Source organism: Eleutherodactylus coqui, chromosome 2 (genome assembly GCF_035609145.1).
Source record: "Eleutherodactylus coqui strain aEleCoq1 chromosome 2, aEleCoq1.hap1, whole genome shotgun sequence".
Classification (NCBI taxonomy): Eukaryota; Metazoa; Chordata; class Amphibia; order Anura; family Eleutherodactylidae; genus Eleutherodactylus; species Eleutherodactylus coqui.
In genome coordinates, this window is record NC_089838.1 from 298,669,714 (window position 1) to 298,697,580 (window position 27,867).

At 45.9% G+C, this 27,867-nt stretch overlaps 1 protein-coding gene across 10 annotated transcripts in view; it reads left to right on the forward strand.

The window, feature by feature from the left end:
* Positions 1-27,867, forward strand: part of ANK1 (ankyrin 1) — a 184,126-nt gene that overhangs the window by 149,285 nt on the left and 6,974 nt on the right. For 8 of the 10 annotated variants that reach the window (XM_066593421.1, XM_066593413.1, XM_066593416.1 and 5 more), the window contains 6 exons: positions 181-489; positions 581-653; positions 4,598-4,769; positions 13,082-13,165; positions 17,496-17,648; positions 22,184-22,325. In XM_066593421.1, the coding sequence (XP_066449518.1) occupies positions 181-489; positions 581-653; positions 4,598-4,769; positions 13,082-13,165; positions 17,496-17,648; positions 22,184-22,282 (890 nt within the window). In that variant the 3' untranslated portion in view covers positions 22,283-22,325. Of the gene's footprint in view, positions 1-180; positions 490-580; positions 654-4,597; positions 4,770-5,015; positions 5,578-13,081; positions 13,166-17,495; positions 17,649-22,183; positions 22,326-27,867 lie in introns of those variants that run through there. The other 2 variants (XM_066593418.1, XM_066593422.1) reach the window with 2 other exon arrangements.

A 27,867-nucleotide genomic window follows, 5' to 3' on the forward strand; every position in this document is an offset into this window, starting at 1 on the left:
GGGTGATTATTTTTATTCTAGGGGTCATTGCTCTTTAACCTTTTTAAGACATTCATAGGATGGCCATCGGAACGCAAAAATGGCAGTCATAGATGTGGGCGGCAAGAGGGATATGGTTGTATCTACTGTATTTTGAGTGAGTGAGTGTGACATCCCCTTCCCCATCCTCCCCTACCATAGGTAACCCCATGACGCAGGATGAGCTGCTTTCCCCGGCCTCTCTCAACTACTCCCTGCCCTCCCCATTGCGACTGGAGCCGTACTGGAGTGAAGCTTCCATATTGGATGGAGTACCCATGGCAACAGCCGAACCTGATGGGGTGCTTGATTTGCCTGATCTTCCACTCTGGGCCTCTGGCCTGTCCCCATCTCTCGTGGCTCCTGAAGACTCATCCCTGGATTGCAGCAAAGCTGAGGATGAGTGGGATGCCGCACCACGTCCATCTTCGGGCTCCCCTGATCTGGATGAGGAGGAAACTGAAGCTGGAGGTCAGAGGTTAAAGATTGTGGTGGGAGAAATCCAAAGAGAGAAAGAGGATGGACAATGATACCTAAACAATCTGTACATGTCTCATTGCAGGACCGGAGCGGGTCCAAGCCCGGATCACTGAGACCCCCACAGCGTGCAGAGTGACAGGTGGTAAAGTAGAGAGGTAAGTCTTATATCGTAGTATGACCTCCACAACATAAGGACCTCCTGTAAAGACATAGGAAGAATAACCATGTAAATGTGACCACTACTAACATTATCTCATATCAACCATCACATCTTTCATGCTGAATTACTGTTTTTGTACATGAAAACCAAAAGAGTGGGGCTTAATGTACCCAAACTTCATGCCCATGCAAACGTCCGCACTCAATGTCTTGCAATCGTCCCTATTGCCTGAAAGTGATCTTTCCAAATTCAAGGAGGTCAATGGAAGATCACCGCAAGCAGAACATTGAATTATATGCTTGCTCATCATGCAGGTGGCTGCAGTGGACCTCAGGTTGGTGGACTCTATGTACACTGATGGCCAAAATTGTGGAAAATTTTGGAAAAAAGTGCATTTTTGATATTTGATGGCTTATAACTCCATTCTTTTTGTAATAATTAGAGATGAGCGAGTATACTCACTAAGGCACATTACTCGAGCGAGTAGTGCCTTAGCCGAGTATCTCCCCGCTCGTCTCTAAAGATTCGGGGGCCGGGGAGCGGCGGGTGACAGGTGAGTTGCGGCGGGGGGGGAGAGAGGGAGAGAGAGATCTCCCCTCCGTTCCTCCCCGCTCTCCCCCGCCGGCCCCCGAATCTTTAGAGACGAGCGGGGAGATACTCGGCTATGGCACTACTCGCTCGAGTAATGTGCCTTAGCGAGTATACTCACTTATCTCTAGTAATAATACCATAAAATGACTTGTATCGTTGGAAAGATAATTTAGTGTATAAAGTTTGTTCAATTCCAAGAGTTCTATCCAAAGTCATAGCTAAATCATCAGAAAAAGTAAGCACAACATCCTCAGATTGATATGAACCGGCTTTCCTTTACTGAAATGTAACCCATGAGAGTCAATGAGGCCACAGTAGCTTTCAGCTCTCAAGGTCATGAGTCAGACATGAAACATCCAGGTTTGTGTTATGCGATTGGTATCACGTTGGTCGCTTTTTTTTGTTTTCCTTTGTGTAGTTAGCTCATAGAACTTAGTAAAAAAAATTAAAAATGTGGAACGCATGACTGGTCACCCAGAAAGTGATGCAAAATAGTCATTTTGTTTGAACAAGACCACTTATGATGATATTAGAATAAAAAATGAGTGGAAACCTCACCAAAAAAGGTATTGTTCAACTTTTTTAGAGGTATAAGAAGACTGATGAAGGCAGGAAAAAGGTGCATAACAAGCAGGTAATAGAAGAATTAAAAGAATTCATCTAGTTAACAGAAGAAAATCATCCAAACAAAGTGAACTGGCTCAATGTAGTATGAAGCTGAGTGCAAGACTGTTCAGTGCAGATTAAAAGAATTGGGTCTAAATGCTAGAATTCCATGAAAAAAAGCCATTCACGTGTCTCAAACAAAGATTGAAAGGATGCCAGGGGGGCAAAACCTATGTAACCTTAACAGAGGACCAATGGGACAGAACCATCTGAAGGGATGACACCAGAAACGTGCCATTCGGTATTGATGGCATAAAGACCGTAAGGAGAAGAACTGGAGAAGACTTTGCATCGCGACTGCCTTACAGCAACCATGAAGCCCCCAGTTAGTGTTATGATGTGGGGATGTATGACAGCAATAGGTGGTGGGCAGAAGGTGTGCGATTAATGGGCTGTAAATGACCAAAAACACATAAATGAGATACTTGAGCCCAAACTGAAGCCTTCTGCAGGCATCTCCTCCAGGATAGTGAAGCCTTTCTATTTCAGCAGGCTTCGGCCCCATGTCATGTTGTTGCTGTGGGTTCAGGATAATCGTATTACACTGCTAGAATATCCTGAATATATCCTGATACGGCCGTGATCTGAACCCCATCGAAAATCTATGGAGCCGATTAAATAAACTTATTAGCAAGAAGCAATCAAGGATTAACCCTTTCCAATCCACTGTCTGACCTCTGAAGACATTATGATTTAAGGCTGTACAGCTCCAATGTTGGAAGACGTCAGTCAGGGGTTCTCTTACTGTATATTGCCAGCCTCTCTGCTGTCGGAGTCTATCCAACATGTCACCTCATGCAGTACTGGCTTTAGCCAGCAGATAGCGCCGTTGTATAAGGGCAGAAAAAGAGTAAGCCCCCTAGGAAAACCAGGATACAATTTGGATTGGAAAGGGTTAATACAAGCAATAATACAATCTTGGTTTTACAATATAACACCTGCAGAACTAAAGGACTTACTTCACTCCATGGGAAGGCGCTGTAAGGCCACATTTAAGGCTAAGGGATTCCCAACTTAGCTCTAACTGACTTGCTGAGAAGTTTTGAACAGTTGTTTTTTTCTATGTGTTTCACTTTTCTGCTGTTTTATCACAAATTCTATTATAAAGTTGCATTACATTCTGCATTAAATTATCCTTCCCACGATATATAATTTATGGTATTATTACAAAAAAATGGAGTTCTGAGTCAAACATGCACTTTTTTCAAAAAGTTTCCATAATTTTGTCCACTAGTGTATGCCAGCAGGGTGATGGGGGATCGCCCCAAGGCTGAGGAAATCATGTAGCGTGTTAAACAAGTACCAAACCCTTTCAGCCTATATGGCAAAACATGTCACTGTAATGGGGGTGTCATTTAGATTTTGGCTATACCGCCTCCTTTCTTTTTTTGTATGCCCCCTACTTCACTTGCTCTGACTTTCCCCCTTCAGTCATTGCAGTGGCCTCTTCATCTATTGGGCTCCATATCAGTTGAGGGGTATGTCTTTTGCCTTGGTAGTTACCCTCCAGAATGTACTAGGTGACCATACCCGGTATGACAGATCTGTACTGTATGAAGATGCAAGAGGGTAGTAAAGGAAAGAAATGGGAGCTGATGCAACCATGTGAGAAGTAAACCTTGAGTCAAGGAAATGGGAAAAAAAAGTCTTCTGTATTAGTGGCAGTAGCTAACTAATATTGAGGCCAATATGTCCCTTCAGAGCAGCTGTATTGGCCTTGAAACACATTAGTAGTATTTATTTTCATATGTTAATACTCAGTGGGGCTCCTTTGGCTCTAATGACATCAAATACTCTCCATGGTATACTTTCTACTAACTTCTGATACACTTCAGCTGGTGTTTCCCTCCATTCATCCTGCAAATATCTGGTGAATTCTCTCAAGATGGACGCTGTTCATATTTCCTGACCCAACGTTCCAGTTCATCCCAAAGATGTCCAGTAGGTTCAGGTCGGACTCTGTGCAGCCAGTCCAATCATGCAACATCCATATCCTCAAACACACCTAAAACAGTGTTGGATGTGTGACAAGGTGCATTGGAAGTATGGCCGACCATTCCCAGAGTATTACCACATTGTCAGCAGCACATTATTGTCTGGAGTGTCAGGGTTCACCTCCGTGTTCAAGGTTCTTGTCACTACAACCAACAGACCGAGACCATGAAACGTAACACATCCCCAGACCATAACGGAACCTCCGCTGTACTTATCTGTTGGCACAAAACATTTTGGCAAAAGGCATTTCCCATAATCCTCCACACTCAGGTATGTCTATACGATGTGAAGATGGAGTAGTTTGATTCACCACTCCATAGAACATTCCTCCATTGCTCAACTGTCCAATGATGGCACTTATTGCACAACTATAGATGAACTGATGCATCTTCTCTGAGAGAGCTCACCAGACATTTGCAGGATGAATGGAGGGAAATATCAGCGGAAATGTATTCGACATAAGTAGAAAGTAAGCCACAGACAGTATCTCATGTCATTAGGACCAAGGGAGCCCAACTAAGTATGAACATATGGAAGCAAATACTTTTGATTCTTGCTCAGGTGTCCAATTCCTTTTGATAGAACGGTATATATATATATATATATATATATATATATATCTATGGTTATAGATTAGTCAGCGATGGGCACCACACAGTATTAAACAACTGTCCTTCCGATCTATAGGGTACTAGAATGGAGAGCAGATGCCCCCTCACCCTCTTCTCCTCGTCGATCCCCCCACCAGGACAATGGTGCTCCCTTGCCGTATGAAGAGCTTCACCCAACATTCAAGGGCAGCGCAAGGATACGAGTAACACAGCAGAGCACGGTGCACAGCAAAACTCGTCTGGGCAGGGTAAGTACCCTGATGATGGCGTAATGGGCAAAAAAAATAAAGGATCTATCTCGGGAAAATCCAATATTTTCATATGTACAGAGATAGCAGTGAAAATGTCAGCCTGCTGGTGACCTACAGTACAGTTCTGAGGTTGTACTGTATGTCCCTCCACCACCTCCTCTTCTCTTTCCTGTCTCCCTTTCCATTTTAAGGGTTATTAAATATCCCTCCGCCTTTCTTCCCACCAGGTCCAATTTCAGACCCTCCCTTGAAACAGCTGAGACATTCACATCCACACAGACTGACATCTACCCTGGAGCTTTCACATGGGGCGTCCCCCCAGCCCCCCGACCTGAACAGGGGAAAACATCTGCAGATTTCAGGGCTGACGTTTGGATTCAAGTAGTATTTGGTTTCACCCCATTCTTTTCTAGGACTTTATCCTCCTGGGTTATTTTAGGGCATGCTTTGCCTATGTATAAGCATGCATACGTTTTATTTTAGCTGGGGTTGACACCAACATAGCGCTTTTTGGCCTTTTTTTTTTTAAGTGCAAGAATATTTTTATTCCGTTGATTAGTATTAACTGGATACAACTAAGTAAGGTAGAATGTGGGGCTTCCTGACACAATTGGGGGTCTGCATAGTCCTGATCGGCTTTTTCGTGGTAAGCTGCCAAAATGTGGTGCATATTGTACGGGGTGCTGCAAAGTATGTGCTGCGTCGTGTGCATACTGAGCTAGACCGGGAACTGGGAGAAGGAGGCGTGGATGACGATGAGGAGACTCTGACCACCAAGGTGGTACGGCGGAGAGTGATCGTCAAGGTAAAGGGGTGCGGGGTGTGCTTTGTAAATGACTGACTCACATAGCAATATAGATCATACATGATTGTATATAGCCGATGTATACAAAGTTATCTGATACAGGCTGCAGAACTATATTATGTATATATAATAGGGCTGTTCTCTACTCTGTATAGTAGCGTACAAGAAGTAGCCTCTTGCGTCTCCTCTCTGTATATCAATGTATAGGACGTAGTCTCCGATGTGTGTGTGTGTGTGTGTATATATATATATATATATATATATATATATATATATATATATAGGACTGTTTCCCTCTCTGTATATCAGTGTATAGGATGCATTATCTGATGTGTATGTATGTATATATAATTACCCTAGATACAGGTATATAGCTTGATTCGCACAGACGTATTTGCACGTGCAAAATGTACCCTCCCATTACGCGGAGAATAGATTCCATTGACTTTAGCGGGCTCGTTCGCATACATGTATTATTCCTGCACAAAAAAAATACAACTTGCTCTATTTTTCTGCGCATTTTTACACCAAAAGTCCCCATAGAAGTCAATAAGAGGGGCGCAAATGCGTAAGGGTACGTCATGGGAGCGGGGTACTTCCCACAAAATGACCTACCCTTATGTCATAGGAATAGCCCGAGATCATGACTGATCTCGCGCTATCCCGCAGCGGGAACTGGCTGTCAGTCATAGCCGGCCTCCGACTGCAGCAGCGGGGGTGCATCGGAGATGCGCCCCCCGCTGTTAACCCCTTCCCTGCCACGATCTATATAGATCGCGGCATGGGAAGGGTTTACAGAGGGAGCACGCTCCCTCTGTGAAGTTGTCGGGCTCTCGCAATATAATCGCAGAGAGCCCAGCCTGTTGCCATGGCAACAGGACGCCAGATACTGGCCAGTCCTGCCATGCCTTATCACAGCGATCATCAGTGCTGTGCTTTAAGTCTCTCAGAGTGACATTGATGGTGTAAAAAAAAGCTAATAAAAATGTACAAAAAAATGTAAAAAAACACCTTTTTTGTGCTTTTTCTCCTATTAGCAAAAAAAAAGTTTTAAAAAAATTAAAATGGCACATATTGGGTATTGACGCGTCCGTAACGACTTGTACAAAAAGTTGAACATGCTTTTTATTTTGTACGACGAAAAGCATTAAAAAAACCCGCTAAAAAACAGAGGCAAAATGCTAATTTTTGGCATTTTGCCTCCAAAAAATGCAATAAAAGTGATCAAAAAAGCCGTATATTCCCCAAAATGGTATCAATAAAAACTACAGCTCGTCTCACAAAAAAGTAAGCCCTCACAGAGATCCGTACATAGAAAAATAAAAAAGTTACAGGACTTTGAATGCAGCGATTTAGAAAAAAAAAAAAAAGATTTCCAAAAAAGGGTTTTTATTGCAGAAAAGTGGAAAAACCTAAAAAAAATATAAGAATTTTGGTATCGTTGTAATCGTACCGACCCGCAGAAAAAATGTATTCTGTCATTTATACTGCATAATTAACACTGTAAAAAAAAGCCAAAAATCTATGGCAGAATTGATGCGTTTTCTCTCCCTGTTATCATAAAAAAAAATAATAAAAGTTTTACATATAGTCTATGTACCCTAAAGTGGCACCGAAAAAACTACAGTTCGCCACGCAAAAATGCAAGCCCTTATAAGGCCGCGTCGACGGAAAAATAAAAAAGTTATGACTTTTGAAAAGTGGAGATAAAAATCTGCCAAAAATCGTTGCGTCCTTAAGCCCAAAATAGGCCATGTCATTAAGGGGTTAAACTACTTAGCCATTTAAATCAGTGCATCTTTGTTTGCTTCGCAAATGAGCATGCATTGCAGGCACAAAAAGTATAGTAAAATACACCGATATGCGCCAAAGAAAGCATTGATCGGTGCGCAAAAAAGTGGTGCTAAGGCGTGCGCAGATGCATATATGCTCCTGTGAAGTCGGCCTTAAATAGGACTATTCTCTGGTCTGTATATCAGTGTATTGGATGCTACCAGCATAGAAGGCAGTCTGGTGTACATATGTAAGGTCCTTATCAGTAGCTCCAATGGTGCAGTTATGTGCACCAGACACACTATTGTGCTCCTGCACCACCAGTGAGAGATCACAGGAGGGAGGGGAAGGGAGGGACTTATTCTGCAGCAGGTAATTTTTATTTATTACCCCCCACCAAGCTGGGTACTTCTTTTACCAACCTCGGAAGGATGGAAGGTTGAGTCAATCTTGAGCTGGCTATCTGAACCATGCGGATTGAACTCGCAACCTTCAGGTCGTGAGCGAGAGCTTAGGACTACATTCTGCTGCTTTAACACTCTGTGCCACACGAGGCCCCATAGAAGAGGTTATGAAAGTGTTGGCCCCCTTTTATCACAAGTCAGTGATACGGCTAACATGTCACCCACTGTGAGGACAGTAGGCGGGGACCCATGAACTCACCACACAGTACCATTTTGTGCAGTCAACATGGCGTATGCCACATGGAGGGCACTAATCCCCTTGTTGAAAGTGAAAGCAGCACAAGGCCCTACCATAGTTGCTACTGCAGTAAGGAGGGTCGTAAGTCAGGCCCAGCATTCCGAATGCGGCCGCTGCTGGCATGATGGCACGAGGACGACTGCAGAAACCAGCATGGCCCAACCAGTGTATGTGATACAGAATAATTGGCCATGTTGGAAGAGAAAGTGTCTCCCTACCTACTCAGTTGATGTCAAGGGCTGCAGAGATGACCAACTACAGACTAGGGCCACTGATGAGATGCAAGTGGAATGATAGGGAGTCTCCCTCTCTTCTGTACGGTTTGGTAAGAGGGTGCCAGGGTCCAAGAAGAAGATGGCATCAGGGTTAGTGCCAACAGGTCATGAGTTCAAACTTCAGCCCGTAGGTCAGCCCCTAACAGTCATGGGTCTACAGAATGAGTGAATGCCTTGGGTGAGTGTATGTCACCATAGGAGAGGGGGCCTCAAACAAAGCCAGAGCAGCATGGATGTCATTGCTCCTGTATTGGAGTGGTCCCACTTGGGAATACAGAGATTTTATATATATATATATTTAACCCTTGAGGCCACAAAGTATATATGGACTGTAATCTGTTACCCAGACACTGATTTCAAGTAACGTTAAAGTAAACGTGTTTTCCCATGGAGTGTCCATATATTCAGTTGCAAGAAAAAGTAAGTGAACCCTTTGTAGTTCCCAGGCTTTTTGCATTGATTGCTAATAAAATGTGGTCTGATTTATTATCTAAGCCACTATTACAGACAAACACAATCTGACTAAATAACACAGGAACAGTTGTACCGTCAGCATCTTTTATTGACAACATAGTATTATTATTCACAGTGCAGGGATAAAAAGTAAGTGCATCTCTGATTTTACTGATCCCCTTTTAACAGCAATCACCTCCACCAAATGTTTCCTGGAGCTGCAAATTAGGTTTGCATAATTTAGAGGAAAATTTTAAGAAAATTTCTCCCTACAAAAGTATTTCAGTTCATCAATATTTCTAGGATGCCTTGTGCGGACATGCTTCTTCAGTTCATGTCACTGCATGTCCATAAGGTTAATTTTATGGACATTGCAAAACTTTTTTTTTTTAACCATTTTTTAGTTAATTTACTTGTGTGTTTTGGGTCGTCACCAAACATCTCTAGTGACGTAGATAACAATCAGACCACATTTCATTAGTAATCAATGCAGAAATCTAAGTCATTCCAAGGGGTTCACTTACTTTTTCTTTTGTGTGATACGGGCAGGCGTAAAGGCTTTAGTACCTGGTTGTACTACCTCTAGCTTAGATACAAGATGTGATACGGGCAGGCGTGTACCCTTTTGTACCGCCTCTAGCTTTGATACAAGATGTGATACGGGCAGGCATGAAGGCCCTAGTACCCTGTTGTACCGCCTCTAGCTTTGATACAAGATGTGATATGGGAGGCCATGGTGACTCCAGTACCCCATTGGGTCACCACTAGCTTGGATACAAGATATGATATGGGTAGGCATGGAGGCTCTAGTACCCTGTTGGGTCACCGCTAGCTTGGATACAAGCTGTGATACAGACAGGCATGGGGGCTCTAGTACCATGTTGTACCGCCTCTGATTTGGATACAAGTATGGTATCCTGCAGCATATCATTCCACATTTGCAGTAACTGAGCCTCTAGATTGTGCAAACTTGTAGGCTGTCGAAGTTGGCGTCCTAGACGGTCCCATACATGTTCTATTGGTTATAACTCTGGTGATCGGGCAGACATGGAAGTGTGACAATGTTGTGGGGACATTCCTGTAACCCCCTTGTGTGTGCAGCTGAGCATTATTCGGCTGCCTCTTGGAAACCGCCATGAGAGGAACACATGTGGCTGCAGGATGTCCTGAACATATTACTGTCCCTTGTACCATTACTAGGGGTGATCAACTGTCATATAAAATGACCCTCAGAGCATTACACCAGCAGTGGGGGTAGAATTAAGGCCATCACCCCTAAGTCTCAGGACAAGAACATGGCTGTTGTCATTGCCCAAGGCAACCTAATCCCACTCTGCAGCAGTCCAGTTTTGTCGTTCACAACACCACTGCAAACAGGTGATGGTTGGTTGGTGTCAAAAGCAGTACATGTAATGGGCGCTGTGAGACCAAATGTCCTTCAGCCAAGTGCCTGGAAATGGTTCTGACAGACACAAAGGTGTAACGATGGCACCACCTGTCACTAGATGGTGGACAACAAAACAGTTGGAGCTGCTCGTACTTGTCAGATGCTCCTCCCTACTGGTGGTCTGTAGGGGGTCCTGAGCCCAGTCACCTTGTGTGCCCTCACACATCCACTGGTCCAACACCTCCTAACAGTCTGGTCAGACACTTCTCTCTACTGGTGGTCTGTAGGGGGCGTCCTGAGCCCGGTCACCTTGTGTGCCCTCACAGATCCACTGGTCCTAACACCTCCTAACAGTCTGGTCAGATGCTCCTCTCTACTGGTGGTCTGTCGGGGGCGTCCTGAGCCCGTTCACCTTATGTGCCTTCACACATCCACTGGTCCAACACCTCCTAACAGTCTGGTCAGATGCTCCTCTCTACTGGTGGTCTGTAGGGGGCGTTCTGAGCCTGGTCACCTTGTGTGCCCTCACACATCCACTGGTCCAACACCTCCTAACAGTCTGGTCAGATGCTCCTCTCTACTGGTGGTCTGTCGGGGGCGTCCTGAGCCTGGTCACCTTGTGTGCCCTCACACATCCACTGGTCCCAAAACCTAACATTCTGGTCAGAACGGCCAGTGCGGGACAATTAATCGATACGACCATCCAGCTTCTCACATCCCAATAATGCGCCCCTCTCAGACACTGGTAACTAGGCAAAATCCCTGCAATTGTATCATAGAGGCTCTACACAAGCGAAAGTAGAGGTCACTACACACAAGGAGCCTCTGAAAGCCTCTTATAGGCCAAGGGGAAAGCACTTTTATGGCCTCAGGTGACAACACCGTTCATATAATCACCACAACTCTCATCATTTACGTATCTGCCTGAGATGTAACTGTGTGCCGAGTTTTGCAGCAAAACGACAACTTCTTCTCGGAGCCAAATTTTCTTTTTTGACAAACAGTGTATAATATACAGATACCGAAGACTGCATCCTATTCACTAACATACAGAGCAGAAAACTATTCTATTACACTACACAACCAGTACTATTCCCATTAGACTACACCACCAGTACTTCCCAGAAACTCCTGCAGCTCCTTTAATATTGCTGTTGGCCTCCTGGACCAATTTTCTTCAGGTCTTTTCATTAATTTCTGAGGGACGTCCAGTTTTTGGTAACTATTGTGCCAGATTTAATCCCCTTCTTGCTGACGTCTTCACTGTGTCCCATATTATATGTAATGCCTTGGAAATGTTTTGGTCCCCTTTTCCTGACTGGTACCTTCCAACAATTTTTGAAATGCAACTAAGAAAATGTCAGGAAAATCCTCCTAGAAGAGCCGAACTTTATATGGGGTATATCAGAATCCCTGAAAAAACTGGCAATGGAGTGCTGACTCCTATGTAACAGGAGTGTAAATGTGATTGGCTAATGCTGAACACAACCACATCCCCGAATATAAGAGGGTGTGAACACTTATACAAACTTATTATTTTAGTTTTTTTTATAACTCTTCCACCCTCAAAGATTTGTTTATTTTTTAATGGAGTTGTACAGATAACGGCTCAAATGGAAGATGGAAATAAATCTGAAATGATTCATTTTTGTCAGATTTTTTTTAACATGGCATTTTAAAAGGGCTGTGTAGACGTTTTACACTATATATATATATATATATATATATATATACACATACACACATATATATACACACATACATACATACTATATATTTCAATTGGTGTTTAGGACGTAGTCTCCGCTGCTGTATATAGAACAGCTGGAGCCGGAGCTCAGGGAGGAAAGGGTTAACAGGATAGATTTTGCTAGAAGGGGAGGGGGAGTCAATGGAAGGCTAGGAGGGGGAGGGGAGGAGTCAGTTTTGGGTGGGGTAGACTCACTTCCAGCAAGATGGCGAAGAGTTCCGCCCGCCCACCCGGAAAGTAGGGGGGGGGGGGTCATTTGTCCTAGCAGCTTGAGGGGGAGGGGTCCCTTGGAGCCAGTAAAAGGGGAGTAGGGGGGTAGCAGGGGCTGGATAGCTTCCTGCCTCTCTTTGATGTGGTTTATTTTAGGACTGTCACCTCTGGGTCTCTCAGGGCGGGCCCTGCTGAGTTGGTGGGTATGGTTAGCCAAGTTATGGCTAGCCGGCCTCAGGGTCCGGTTGAGGCGACCTGGGGCGAGGTGGTGAGTGGTGGGCCCCCGAGTCTGTGGACTGGCGGCGGGGGCAAATGGTAGGAAAATAGTGTCGCCCGAGTCGGAAGTGCGACCGGCGACAGGTACAACTATTTTCCGGCAGGTTATTGGTGAGGCGGCAGTTAGTTTAATGGTTAGGGCTCCAGGGATCTGTCTCAGGGTTAGTTCAGAGGGGGTTAAAAATTTGTTATTATATGTTAATTGTGTTTGTAACTAAACATGGCTGCTGTGGCCATAATTAATCTAAGTTACTGAGTTGGTCTTTATTGGAAGGAATGGGTAATAGGGGTGGGGGGAGTCAGGTCACAGTGGCAGCGACTCCGTAATACCTCGGTCAAGTTATTATATAATAGGACTATTTTCCGGTCCCGGAATCAGTTTGACTATTTGTGAATGGGGCAGCCTGTAAAATGACGTTGCTCTATGATTCAACCGGCTACTTAAAGCCATTTTTAACTACTCATTGACCTGTAAATAGCTCTTGTGATCTTATGAGCTATTTACAGATCAATCTAGACAAGCCCCATTAAACTGGCGTTCCGCATAAAAGGACGCGGCCATATGGCTCTGTAATCACGGGCCGGTGCAAATGCAATCTGTAAGAATCATTAAAAGTAATATGGGAAAAAATATCTAAAAGCGTAATATACTTATGTAACATCTTCATCCCGTTCCAGGGGAATGAAGTCCCTGACATTCCTGGGGAGCAAGTGACAGAGGAAGAATTTACAGATGAGCAAGGGAACATAGTAACAAAGAAGGTGAGTTGGTTGCATTCATCCATCAAAGCTTATGTATCTTGGGACTGTTTTAACTCTATGCTATATTTTGACACTCTATTTCGTGAGGCTATGTTCACATTGGTATCATGGCTTTCATACTTAGTGGAGCCACGATCAACCGTTTTTATATGAATCCTGATGGATCCCATTGAAATGTATTGGTGCTTTGTCATGTTTCCACTTTTTTTCCCCTGCAAGGATAACCCTGTAGGCTGCGCTAAAAGAGTTGCAGCTTCTTCTTAATGCGTCAGATTTGCAGTTTGACTTTTCAGCTACTCATTGCAATTCATATTGAGGAGCCCATTGGTAGTTCCTTAACCCTTTCCAATTCACTGCCTGACGTCTTCCTACATTCTGATTGAAGCTTGTACAGCTCCAATGTCAGAAGACGTCCGACTGGGTATTCTTACTGTCTATTGCCAGCCATTCTCCTATCGGAGCCTCTCTGGCGCACACACACTGCTTTAGCCAGCAGATGGCACTGTTGTATAACAGCAAAAAGAGAAAGCCTTTTAGGAAACGCTGAATCCAAAATTGGATTGGAAAGGGTTAAAGCTCACAAAAAAAGCGCAAAAGCATATTTAAAGTGTAATTACACTATCTAAAATAGGGACAAGTCAGAAGTTTTTATTGTTGGGGATCTGGTTGCTGAGACCCCTACTGATCGCTAGAATGCAGCAGCTGAAGTGCTCGTCCATGCGTAGTCCCTGCCTGCTAGCTGAAGATGGGCTCAATAGAAAGTCTATGGCTGGGTTCACATGGGGCGGATTTGCCACAGGACGTCTGTGCAGACCCTCAGTAGCAGCAAAGTGGATGAGACTTTGAAAAACGCGTCTATAATCTGCAGAAATAATGCGCACAAAACCAGTGCGGTGCAGAATTTAATTCCGCAGCATGATAATTTGACCACCGTTTCTACTGCGGAATTCACCTCTTCTTAATGAGGGGGGGAATTATGTACAGGAAGACACAATAAAAACACGCCTCAAAATCCGCACCAGATGGGTCAGGATTCTAGATTGGCTTTCCGCTGCTGATCTGCTGCAGAATACCCGCTGCGGACCTGTCTCTGCAAATCAGCCCGGTGTGGACCCAGCAAATGGGTTTATGTTTAGCCGGTGAGCAGTGACAGCCCTCGGGCGAGTGCTGTAACCGCTTCATTCTAGAGATCGGTAGCGGGAGCCCCAGTGATCACAACTTTTGAAGTGTGAACATTTTTTAGAAGGCGTATTTACATCACTTTAGTGGAGAAACAGATTTTACTAACAGTTACTGAGCAAACACCTGCTGAGTCACAATGGTTTCCAACCCCCTAAAATTCTTACAAGTTAACAAGCCACGAACACTTTTGTAACCAGTTTATTGCTTCAGTGCATCTGAAATAAAAATTGAAGCAACTTCCAGTTTCTGTAAACAGCTCCTATATAGATGTTTGTGTCTCCATGTCTTTAAATAAAAAAAAAAAATAGGTCTTAGAATGTGGCGCAGCGGATTCAATTGTTTTTCTTCAAAAACTTGTATTTTTGTGTTAAAGTGTGGGGAGGGTCCGGCAAGGGGAGGAGGCATCAGTGTAGTGATCAGCACAGGGTGGAGGCATCAGAATAGTGACTGGCACGGGGTGGAGGCATCAGTGCAGTGACTGGCACGGGGTGGAGGCATCAGTGTAGTGACCGGCACGGGGTGGAGGCATCAGTGTAGTGACCGGCACGGGGTGGAGGCATCAGTGTCGTGACCGACACGGGGTGGAGGCATCAGTGTCGTGTCCGGCACGGGGTGGAGGCATCAGTGTCGTGTCCGGCACGGGGTGGAGGCATCAGTGTCGTGTCCGGCACGGGGTGGAGGCATCAGTGTCGTGTCCGGCACGGGGTGGAGGCATCAGTGTCGTGTCCGGCACGGGGTGGAGGCATCAGTGTCGTGTCCGGCACGGGGTGGAGGCATCAGTGTCGTGTCCGGCACGGGGTGGAGGCATCAGTGTCGTGTCCGGCACGGGGTGGAGGCATCAGTGTCGTGTCCGGCACGGGGTGGAGGCATCAGTGTCGTGTCCGGCACGGGGTGGAGGCATCAGTGTCGTGTCCGGCACGGGGTGGAGGCATCAGTGCCGTGTCCGGCACGGGGTGGAGGCATCAGTGCCGTGACCGGCACGGGGTGGAGGCATCAGTGCCGTGACCGGCACGGGGTGGAGGCATCAGTGCCGTGACCGGCACGGGGTGGAGGCATCAGTGCCGTGACCGGCACGGGGTGGAGGCATCAGTGCCGTGACCGGCACGGGGTGGAGGCATCAGTGCCGTGACCGGCACGGGGTGGAGGCATCAGTGCCGTGACCGGCACGGGGTGGAGGCATCAGTGCCGTGACCGGCACGGGGTGGAGGCATCAGTGCCGTGACCGGCACGGGGTGGAGGCATCAGTGCCGTGACCGGCACGGGGTGGAGGCATCAGTGCCGTGACCGGCACGGGGTGGAGGCATCAGTGCCGTGACCGGCACGGGGTGGAGGCATCAGTGCCGTGACCGGCACGGGGTGGAGGCATCAGTGCCGTGACCGGCACGGGGTGGAGGCATCAGTGCCGTGACCGGCACGGGGTGGAGGCATCAGTGCCGTGTCCGGCACGGGGTGGAGGCATCAGTGCCGTGTCCGGCACGGGGTGGAGGCATCAGTGTCGTGTCCGGCACGGGGTGGCGGCATCAGTGTCGTGTCCGGCACGGGGTGGCGGCATCAGTGCCGTGACCGGCACGGGGTGGAGGCATCAGTGCCGTGACCGGCACGGGGTGGAGGCATCAGTGCCGTGACCGGCACGGGGTGGAGGCATCAGTGCCGTGACCGGCACGGGGTGGAGGCATCAGTGCCGTGACCGGCACGGGGTGGAGGCATCAGTGCCGTGACCGGCACGGGGTGGAGGCATCAGTGCCGTGACCGGCACGGGGTGGAGGCATCAGTGCCTTGACCGGCACGGGGTGGAGACATCAGTGCCGTGACCGGCACGGGGTGGAGGCATCAGTGTCGTGTCCGGCACGGGGTGGCGGCATCAGTGTCGTGTCCGGCACGGGGTGGAGGCATCAGTGCCGTGACCGGCACGGGGTGGAGGCATCAGTGCCGTGACCGGCACGGGGTGGAGGCATCAGTGCCGTGACCGGCACGGGGTGGAGGCATCAGTGCCGTGACCGGCACGGGGTGGAGGCATCAGTGCCGTGACCGGCACGGGGTGGAGGCATCAGTGCCGTGACCGGCACGGGGTGGAGGCATCAGTGCCGTGACCGGCACGGGGTGGAGGCATCAGTGCCTTGACCGGCACGGGGTGGAGACATCAGTGCCGTGACCGGCACGGGGTGGAGGCATCAGTGTCGTGACCGGCACGGGGTGGAGGCATCAGTGTCGTGACCGGCACGGGGTGGAGGCATCAGTGTCGTGACCGGCACGGGGTGGAGGCATCAGTGTCGTGACCGGCACGGGGTGGAGGCATCAGTGTCGTGACCGGCACGGGGTGGAGGCATCAGTGTCGTGACCGGCACTGGGTGGAGGCATCAGTGTCGTGACCGGCACAGGGTGGAGGCATCAGTGTAGTGACCAGCACAGGAAGGAGGCATCAGTGTAGTATTCGGCACAGGGTGGAGGCATCAGTGTAGTATTCGGCATAGGGTGGAGGCATCAGTGTAGTGACCGGCGCAGGGTGGAGGCATCAGTATAGTGACTGGCATGGGGTGGAGGCATCGGTACAGTACAAAAAGATGAGCTGGTCCGCAGCATGCAGGATAGTCTGCAGAGGGAAGAGTTGAGTGAGGGAACAGACCGATCAGTAGTGAGCTACAGTAGTCAATGCGAGAAGGAATCGGGGCAACAAAAAGGGTGTTAATTGCTTCTACAATAAGTAAAGGACAGATTCTGGAGATGAAGAAATAATTATTGAGCATCTCCCTCATGCTTCTCTTACCAATGTACCAGTTCAAACCAGTATTTTTGAGCCCACCATGTTTGTTAGCCTAGTTTTTGGCATGTGTTATTTTTCTATGAAGGTGGCAGTGCCCCCAAGACTGCATGAACCCTATGCAGCTGTACCTGCACAGGCTGCCCATATTGCATGGCTACTTTTAAATGACATATACGCAATAAGGCTATATTTTGGTGGGGGCTATCTGTATCTGTAGTTCATCTTTGCATACAAAATAGTATCCTGCCAAAATATATCGAAGGTACTGTACTTGTTTTTGAAAATTTGGGGGTTGTCATCTGGTCCCCAAATCTGGCCAGGCTCTCTTGAGATAATAATGTGTATCTTTCCATTGATGTTCCTTCTGTTTTCTGACATCACCTACAGATAGTTCGGAAGGTCCTGCGCAGGGTGGGACCACCTGGGTCCACAGAGTTGGGGGACAATGAAGACTTGATCATTGAAGGGACATTGCAAGAGCCAGAAGAGCTTGAGAGTGAGACTCCCAATTACCTGAAGTATGCAGTACTGCACCGAGAGGTATGGGGTTCTTCCTTCCGCATTTCTCCTCTTTCCCTGCTTCTATTAACCAACCAGATGTGACAGATATACACACATTGTATGCTCAGTCATTTGATCTCACAGATTTAAGTTGGCCACACACACTAGATGAAGGTTGTCTGAACCTGCTGACTCTGATGGGATCAGTCAATTATTTAAGTACAGGACCCTTCAATATTCTTCTACTCCCCAACATCTGGGGTAGAGCAACAGTTGGATTTCATCTCCAAGGATCAATTCCAGATCCTTTCCTCTCAGGTATTCTTTAGCAGCCGAGACGTGTACCCCAGACGTGTACCCCATTGCAGTTTCCTACGCAATCCTGAGTTTTAGCAATCGGCAAACTGGCAACTGAATTTTTTTTTTAGGGTGTGGCCCTTTAACAGACACAATCAGCAAAATTTGCTAAGCTACTCATGTAGATAACTAACAAGAAAGATAAGGTAACTTTGTATGAGGCGATTATTGACCAAATAATAGCTGTAAACAGCGAATTTGGGAGATTGCTGCCTCGTGTCCATGCGGTCAGGGAATGCTCACTTGTCAGAGTCGCTTGGCTTTTAGCTCATCTAAAGATGAAGCGACTGTGGTCTGTGTAAACTGGCAGTCGTTCATTTATGAATGACTGCTTTTTTGCAGTAAATGGAGGCAGATGGCTGTAAGAGATCTCGGGCCGTTCTGGCTCCATTCTCTGGACGACTATTGCTCATGTGTCCAACAGTCGTGCCGTGTAAAGTGGCCTTTACATGAGATTGCATCATAAAGTCCACTGGGGTTTCCAAAAATGTGAGATAGGAGAGGGTTAGCTTTATAAGTAAGACAGTGCTGAGAACTGTATAAGGCAATTACAGGTTTTGTAATAACAGTAGATAACTGTTTGAAGAGTTGTTGATGGAACTAAACCTCTTGGCAGAGGTTTCAAGGATCGGACCCCACCGACCACATATTGATGACCATCAAGGATTTTCCCCCCATTAGGGAACATTTTATTGTAGTTCAGGTGTTTATTTAATAGATCCTTGAGATTGCATTTGTTTCTAAAGGCCCTTTTACACGCAGCTGTTCACTGGGCCAGTGTACTCTTGTACTGGGCTGATTTCCGCAGCAGTTATCTGCAATATCAAGCCTGGTGGCTCGAACCTACAAACTCTTGCACTCCAGTCGGCAGCTCTCTCCATTCGGCCAGCCATGACTTGGACAGTTCCTTTGCTGAAACCTAGCCTTGTTCTATAGTCCTCCTTATTTAGGTCCTGCATCTCTGTCCTGGCCCCGTCCTGCCGCTAACTGGGTCTCTCTATATATAAAAGCCTGGCCCTGCCACTCCCTTCTAGTGTGATTATTCTGCTTTACAGCACTGTTTGGTCAAGCTCCACGTTACCTGCTCCTCCACCATTTCTGCAAGACTACCCGATAATGACTCTTGGCTTCCATCTGACTCTGCTTTCTGCCTCACCCATTTGTACGGCAACTGTGACTACCTGATAATGCAACCGAGCCAATTTTGTCGGCGTTTATCTGAGTGGGTGAAAGATGAACTTGCTAGAGTGATAACCCCTGATAACCTAGAAGATTTTATCCAGCTGTGCATTCAAATTGTCCAGAAGCCTTCCGAGCAGCAAAAAGAGAGACTGTGGCGCTTGGGCACTAACACCAATCCACGTTGAGCCCCCAGCCGAGGACTGAAGCCACACCAGAACTGATGCAGGTTGACGTAAACCGTAAACCCCTCTTCACCACTGAAAAAGAAAGGCGACGTGCTGAAAATCTGTGCCTTTACTGTGGAAGCTTGAGACTTTATGGCTTAAACTGTCCAAGTAAGTCCCAAGGGACTCTCGCCCTAGCCAACGTCAAGACCACAATCCAGCCATGGCAAAACAAGGGGATATCACCTAACACTCCTTTGCACCGTTAGTTGAAAACTGTGTGAAACCTCTTCCCCCACTCCACCACTTTGTCCTCCCAATAGAGATCTTAACGGTTAATCAGAAGACGCAGTGCTCAGTAATGTTGGATTCAGGAGTGGGAGGAAATTTCATGAACTTAAAATTTGCTCCTGACAAAAACATTGCCACCAGGTTGAAACCCATACCGATTGATAAGGAAACCGTGGATGGGTTACCCTTGTTCTTCGGGACTTGTCACATGAGTGACAATCGAACTGGAGCTCCGCATGAAACCCAACCATCAAGAAGCGATCAGCTTCCATCTCATCTCATCCCATAAATTTCCAGTGATTCTCGGGATCCCCTGTTTTCTCTACCCATAATCTTTATATCAACTGGGAAACAAGGACCATTGCTTTCCCTTCAGAATACTGTAAAGAGAATTGCCAGATGGCACTATCTGCCCCTAAATCAGACTTTGAGGATGGTCAACAGGACTTTGAGAAATTACCAGTTCACTATCCGATGTTCAGGGATGTCTGCAGCAAGAAGAAAGATGACTAGCTGCCACCTCATCGGCCAAATGATTGTCATTTGAGCTGCTCCCTGGATCTTCTATTCCATTTGGGTGTATCTACAACCTCTCAGAACAAGAGTTAGGGGCCCTTTGGGAACATTTAAATGAAAATCTAAAGAAGGGCTTCATCTGGCCCCCTTTTTTCCCAGCAGGAGCACCAATTTTCTTTTTTAAAAAAGAAAGACTCTTCAACCGTGCATTGATACCGGGAACTAAACAAGATTACTGTTAAGAATCGCTATCCTCTCCCGTTAATTTCAGAACTGCTAGAGAGACTGTGATTCCAAGCTGGCCGGCCACTTTGGGGTCATAAAGATTCTGGAACTCGTGCTTTGTTCCTTTTGGTGGCCTGACTGCAGTAAGGATGTGAAGAGGTATGTCATCTCTTGTGAGGTATGTTCTCGAAATAAGACACCATGAGCTTGCCCTCTGGATTCCTACAACCCCTTCCAGTCCCATCCAGGCCATGGGGGTCTATATCTATGGACTACATTGTAGAGCTACCTCCCTCGAAAGCTATGATCGCCATTCTTGTTGTTGTGGACCAACTTACGAAGATGGCTCATTTCATCCCTATCAAAGGAATTCCCACCGTGGAGTTGATGATCTGAGACGTTTTACGCATACATGGCATTTCTGATGATGTGGTCTATGACAGAGGGGTACATTTCACGTCAAAATTCTGGAAACACTTCTGCATGGCCCTGGGAACTACTGTGAATCTCTCCTCTGCCTCTCATCCTCAATCTAACGGGCAGACTGAAAGAACAATCCAGACTCTGGAGCAGTATCTCCGCTGTTTCATTTCCCTTTTGCAGAATGACTGGGTAGATTAGATTAATAATTGGCTTCCATCTGACTACACCTTCCTCCTCATGCATTGTGCTGCAACTGTGACTACCTGCTGGTGACCTCTAGCTGCCTCCTGACTACTGTCCGGTTCTACACCCATGGCTCCTATCCAGCGCCAGTAAGACGTTATACCTGGCCACTGCAGTAAGAACGGGGCTGTCTGCTTCTTGCAGAAGTCAACTTGTTGCATGAGCGCATTGACCCAGTGAATGGATGATTGACAGGGGACCCAGGTGATGGACACCTGCCAATGTACTATTGATGACCTGAGTACAGGCCATAAATAGTTTACAACTGGACAACCCCTTTAAGTAGACTGTAAAAGATGGGTGATGACCCCTTTAAGTGCTGGCAAAATTGATTATCACTCTCAAAAGAAAAATTTGGACAGGGAAATTTAATTAAATCTATTTGCAAAATTAGTCGACTTTGTATGTAGATTAATTTTCTTAATGTCTAATGATCCTGAGTTACGGCTTGTATTATACTCCAGAGCTACAGTACATGTAGAATTCTGCAGGCTTCCGAGTTGAAATTTCTCAACATTCCTTTTTGGCTATTTTGACTGAGCTTGTACTTATATTTTGCATTCTGGGTAGTGTAGTCTGTACAGTAATCTGAAAAACTGCCCCAATATTGAAGCTCAGATAACTATAAAGGCTGTATCTGTTAACCAGCTTGTTGACTATTTTGAATGATAACCAGTGGATTTATGAGTGCAGCTCTGGAGTATAATAGAGGTTTATCTCCAGAGAACGAAAGGATTGGGCAGTTGATATCCAACTGTCCAATCCTTATCTCCCCCTATATCTGCTATCAGGGAGAATCAAGAGGCCACCATATACTTTAGATGACGAGTTGGTTCCACTGAAATTCAGCAGATTCAGCCAATCTATATGTAATATGTGCGGCCACCCTAATTCTGGGATTTGTTAAGAAGTTGTCTAGGCCATGACCTATTTTTCCCATGCACTATGATATAGAATCATCTGTCTCTCTGTTTGTTTTTCTGTTCTTGAAATGTTCACGTCTCTATGAAATTTACATTTGTTATATTTTTCTCTATCCTATTTCATTGTCGTTTTACCCTTCTGTGTCTTTGGTCCCACGTTTTACCTCTGTCGTTCCCGTGTGTCATTTAATGCCTATCCTTAATGTTCACCCCTGACCTCATGTCCCCAACCCCGATCTGCCCCTGGCAGGCAGAGGATGAATATGATTCTTTGAGATCAGAGGTCGGAGACGGGAGGAAAGGGGCACAGATTGTGAAAAGAGCCGGCACCAAACGGGTGCAGCAGTGAGACCACAAAACTGGGACCCCCAAAAATAATGGGAAACACCCAGGTAATAAATATCAGTAAGGGACATTCCCAGGTAACATCCTAACCAATAGCACCTCTACACTAACTGTGAATCAATCGCTAAAGTAGCCTAATCTAGGTCTAAATGACAGTATTACCAGAAAAGTCACTTACATCTTAGGTCTCAATAAAGACAGCCAAGACATTGACACAGTCCTTTCAGACAACATGTATGTATCTACCATCTGGACAGTTTGCTTACTGCATTAAGAGCTTATCAGCAACAGCTCCATTGTAACCGTAAAAATGTTAGTTAGGTAGGGCATCATTTCTCCTTAGGGAGAGCCCCTAGAAGGTGTGAGGAAATTTATAAGACCATCCATGTCCCTATGGGAAATATGCAAATGGGCAGATGGAACAATACCTCTAGAGCACCACCTATTGGAAGGCAGCATGCCTGCAAGTCAATGTCAGACCTTTTAACAAGCCATGTAACAATGACTATGCATGGTTGGCTTTGGCTCATAATTACCAGACAGCTGTTTCTGGGTTCCTGCTCCTCATCAGTGTGCAGTAGGTTTCTGGGTTGGCTAGTGAGGCCTGTAGACATGGGTCGGGAAGGGTGAAAATGTTGCACCATGAAAAAGCATAGGGGTATAAAAATTGGCATAACTATAGGGAGTGCAGAGGTAGCAATCACACCTGATCTCTGGTGCCAGATGAGACAGGAAGGCCTCTCAGCTACACAATAAAAACAGTATTATAAATGGCATATTGGTAGGGACCCTCTTATGGAATTTTCATTGGGGCTCAAGAGCGAAGTGAAGCTTCTAGGTAAAAACAATTTATTGGGAAATCGCAACACCTGTAACAAAATTCAGTCCCGGGGCAGGAAGTGGAGGAGGGTTTATTACCTTCCATTGTTCTTTTTTGCCCCCTCTCCAATTTGCCAGTTCCAGGCCCTATTTTTGGCCATCCAAGATGGTTGCGGCAATTTTCTAACTGCCTAATGCACACTGAGCACTGCTCTCTGATGGACCACCCAAGCATCTCTGGCCAGAGAGCCGGTATAGTGCATTAGGTAGTCTGAAGATTGTGTCAGTTATCTTGGATGGCCAAAAATGAGGCCTGGAAATAGTAGACTGGAGGGACGGCAGAGAAGAACAACTGCAGGCAATATACCCTCTGCCCTTCCTGTCCTGGGTGAGATTTTGTCTTGAAACCAAAGGATCACTTTAAAAGGGTTGTCTAGAAACAACAAGATTACTTACCGGTCATTGACTTTCTATGAGCCTATAACAGCACCAGTAAGATATCGCCTCTCATCCAGACAAGAACCTCCCAGATCTCTTTAAAGGCAGGTACACCCTTCACCTCCTCACAAGATCCATGGACTTATTGAGGCCGATCCCTTTTTATTTACATTTTTACTTGAATTTTTCAATTTATTTTTAACTCAAATTCTGCAGTAGGTGGTGAATTAGTGGTGCTGTCATGGACTCAGGGAAAGCTGATTACCGGTAAGTAATCTTTTTGTGTCCCTTACGCCCCTGACCGAACCAGTGAAAGATTAAACTAGGGAAGGTTGATAGCCTCAAATAATATTCTACTGATGGCTAATAATTGGTGGAATCTCCAATCCAATGAGTTAAATACCAGTGAAACCCCAAAACTGACTTGTAGCCTTGAAGTATTGGCATTCCCTAATAGATGTTCTAAATTACAGACTATCTAACAGCTTTTAAGACCCAAGGATCCAACTTACCCCCATTGTACTGGTTTCCCTCTTAGAGCCATCTAGACTATGGAACACACTTTTCGTTCTCAGGAAGGAAGGAACATACTATTTACAGAATATTATACCAATATATTGTACTTAGGATGAAAGCCAAATTTCTAGCTTGAGCTCTCCATATTAAAGTTAGGAGGATCGGTATAGATAGGTTATCAAAAATGAATGTTCCAAAGTATAAAAGCATCCTAAAGCTACTCCACATAAGGATGCAACCTCAGTTAGAAAGATTCTTGTAGAACATTTCCCACCGGAGGTAAATTGTAACCTTCATCTATTTGTCATCTTGTTCTTATGCAATCATCAGTACAGTCTTATCTCAAAGGTATTCTTTACCATAGATACCTTACGGAAGACGTGCGGCAAGGAAAAAAGGCTTCATCTATTGTCTTTCCACTGATGATCAGAGGTCACTGGCCAGCAGCCCAACACAGAGGATAAGAGTAAACAGGTCATAGGCAGAGCCTAGAGGCTAAAAGTCAAAGGCAGATCATAGAGCCATAGCCAAAGCTCAGCAGCCACAAGTCTACAGGCTAACATGCATAGGTCAGATCCATAGGTCATAAGGCAAAAGGCTACAACCGGCCATTAGCAGAACCATATGGTTATAGGTAAAGTTATGAATGCTATTATGCTGTCGAGCTATATAAGCAGAGCCCCAAGGTGCGCTCCACCTCTTTTCAGTCAATGACTATCATTCCATTGTAAAAGCACCGTAACAAGATCTTCTCTTTCCTTCTGATGCATTCTCTCAGTCCGTCACTTCCACTGATCCCACTTGTATTTCCTAAATTCTGCACCCTCAGCAGTCCACCCTTACATAATGTTTTCCTGCATTGTCTTACATCTTCTCTGTGCCATCTCCTAACTTCTCATGCCTTCCTGCACTAGATCCATGTAAAGTCTGCATTTGCTAGAGCCAGCTTTCCAAACCTTCTCAGAGAAACCACTCTACGACTTTGATGGGGTCTAGTATGTTCCACCAATCCAGCAGTGTCCTAGTAGCCCTTTATATAGCCATCTTCTTCTGCTTGTAGGGATTGTCCTATTGATGACCTATCCTCAGGATAGGTCATCGATAGTCGACCAGTTGGGGTTCACCACTCGAGATTTCCGTGGAAGCCTGGGTTGCTATTGCACAGAATTCAATTGCAGCCACACCTCAAACACCAATTTGAGATATTGCACATCAAGCAGAGCCGTCTACAGTGACAGCGGGCCCAGCAAATAGCTGATCCACAGGGATCCTGAGTGGTGAACCCCCACCAATCCACCATCCTGAGCATAGGTCATTAATAGTAAAGTCATGAATAACCCCTTTAAGTGCTCATGCACAGCAATACTGTACAGCAGCGCACATAGTTTAAATGGGTCCATAGTACTGACCATGGGCATTCTGTGAGTTGCAGTACGATGCCTCCACCACGTGCTGTACAGTTCCCTAAAAGCAATTAGCTTAAAAGCACCACAACACACAGCTAAAGTTCCTGCTGTGGAAATCCACACCAAAATACGCACAGCTGCAAGGGGTGGACAAAAATATGGAAACACCATACGAAATGCATGCCTTAAAATTGGTTTCTACATTTCTTATTGAAATATAAATTATAATCCCCTGTAACTTAAGTGGAGGTAATATGACGTAGATGGTGCCGGGCAGAAGTAAACATCCACCTGAGCAACAAGGTTCCATTGGTCAGGGGTTTGAGCCATTCAACTGCAGTTACCAGCTGCCTCCCATAACCACCCAGAGCAGGGCAAGAGGTGAAGTAAACACAAATTTGGTTGGACAAAATCTCTGCCAAGCGGGAGTCAAAAGGGCAACTCAGTGCTAATGGTTAAAATCCCGTTACATTTTGCACAGTATTTCCATATTTTTGTCAACTGCACTTGTGGACTTTGATGTAGAATTACCAGAAGTCATTTTCAATTCCGCACTAAAATCTGCAAGGGGCTATGCAGATTTTGGTGTAGAATTTTCCGTGTTGCATGCGTCCTACGGCCAAAATCCACTGCGTACAATCTGCAGAGTACATATATTAAGCTTCTTGGGAGAGGGTATACTTGTCTGCTGTAGCAGCCTCCTGGATACTGGGCATGGCCTTACACAAAGGGCCATCTAATTATAGAGCTGGCAGCTGCCCATGGGCTCAAAGTTTATGGCCGGTTCAGCTATGCAGGACAATTTAGAAATGAATACTTGGAATACAAGTTTGTTGCTGTCTGCTGCAATATTACATAGTATGCAAGACCAAAAAAAGACATACGTCCATCCAGTTCAGCCTATTACCCCCAATGTTGATCCAGAGGAAGGCAAAAAAAAAAACCAATGAGGTAGAAGCCAATTTATCCCCATTTATGGGAAAAAAGTTCCATCCTGACTCCAATCTGGCAATTGGAATAATAACCAGGTTGCTTTGATTTGCTCTATACTTTGACACACAGAAAGCATGAAGAATGAGAGCAGCCATTGCCATATTCAGGCTTGTGCATGTCATAACTTTGTGAGAACACATTATAGATACAAGTTATAGGGAATTTATGTTCGAAGGAGAAGAGAAATCTGAGATGTATGAATGTCAAGAGAGACCAATAAGCCGGCAACCGTCTGTTTTAATAATAGGACCCAATTGGCAGCTGCCCAGGGGGGGGCGAACGGCAGCTCAAGGGCACCTCTGTAATGCAGGACAGGCAGGATGTATCTCAGCTGACTTAACAGGCAAATTATCACCTCATTACAGATTAATTCAATGCATGGACTAGAAGTATGAGAAACAAAGATATTCAATGGTCTGGTATGATTTAGCCTTCAACCCTTGCCAACTCAGCTACTTTCAGGCTCGACATTTGTTTTAGTAGCATCTCACAATAATCATTAAAACCTACATAAAATGTTAAGTTACAAGATCAGAGGCATGATTTATTGTTGCTGGGCCCCAATGCGAAAATCTATGATAGGACCCCCTAATAATAATACTTCATTTCTAGTACAGGTCTCCTCATATGGGCCTGTGTAGAACTGCATCCTCTGCGGCCCCATAGCTAGGCCCGTTGGACAGGATAGTTTCTTCTCCATTCATGAAAGTTTGAAATACTCTTCATAATGCACATAATCCTTATGCTAGGGCAATGCTCTTGTGTGGATTTTGACTCTGTTTCAGCTGCAGAGCCACAGCTGATTTTAGCCTGCAATGCCAATCGACTCCTCACCGCTGTGCACATCCCTCACGGGAAGTGGGCACATCACCTGACCAGCAGCAGCGGGCTCAGTAGTGGGTGCCGGATGAGGGATGGGCACTGCAGTGAGGGTTAACTATTCCAAGGTGAGAGAATCAGCGTTATGGGTTGAAATCAGCTGCGGATCTGCAGTTAAAGCAGAGTCAAAACCTGCATCAATGGTGCGGATTTTGATGTGGATTCTTCCTCTGCAGCATTATCGCCATGTGTGAACGCACCCTTAGTGAGCTTTCTGTATGTAAAAAGATAGTGGCGGTTTAAGTGATCACCTAATTGCCGTAGGATAGATCCTCAATAATAAAGTCCCAGACAAGTGCTTTAACTACGGTAAAATTGATGATGAGATATTGGATTGCTCATGTTCCTCTTCCTGCCTTCATATTGACACGCGATCTAAATATACGCAGATATTTCTGGTCTCTTACATTTCGTCCTCTCGGTGTGCAGTCTTGTCTCTGTCACTTTGTCCCCGGGAGTCTCTGTGATTTATCTTCTGATAATCTACGTGTGCTTTTTGCTCTCCATCCTGCCCAATTAGAAGACAGACGTGGCCCGC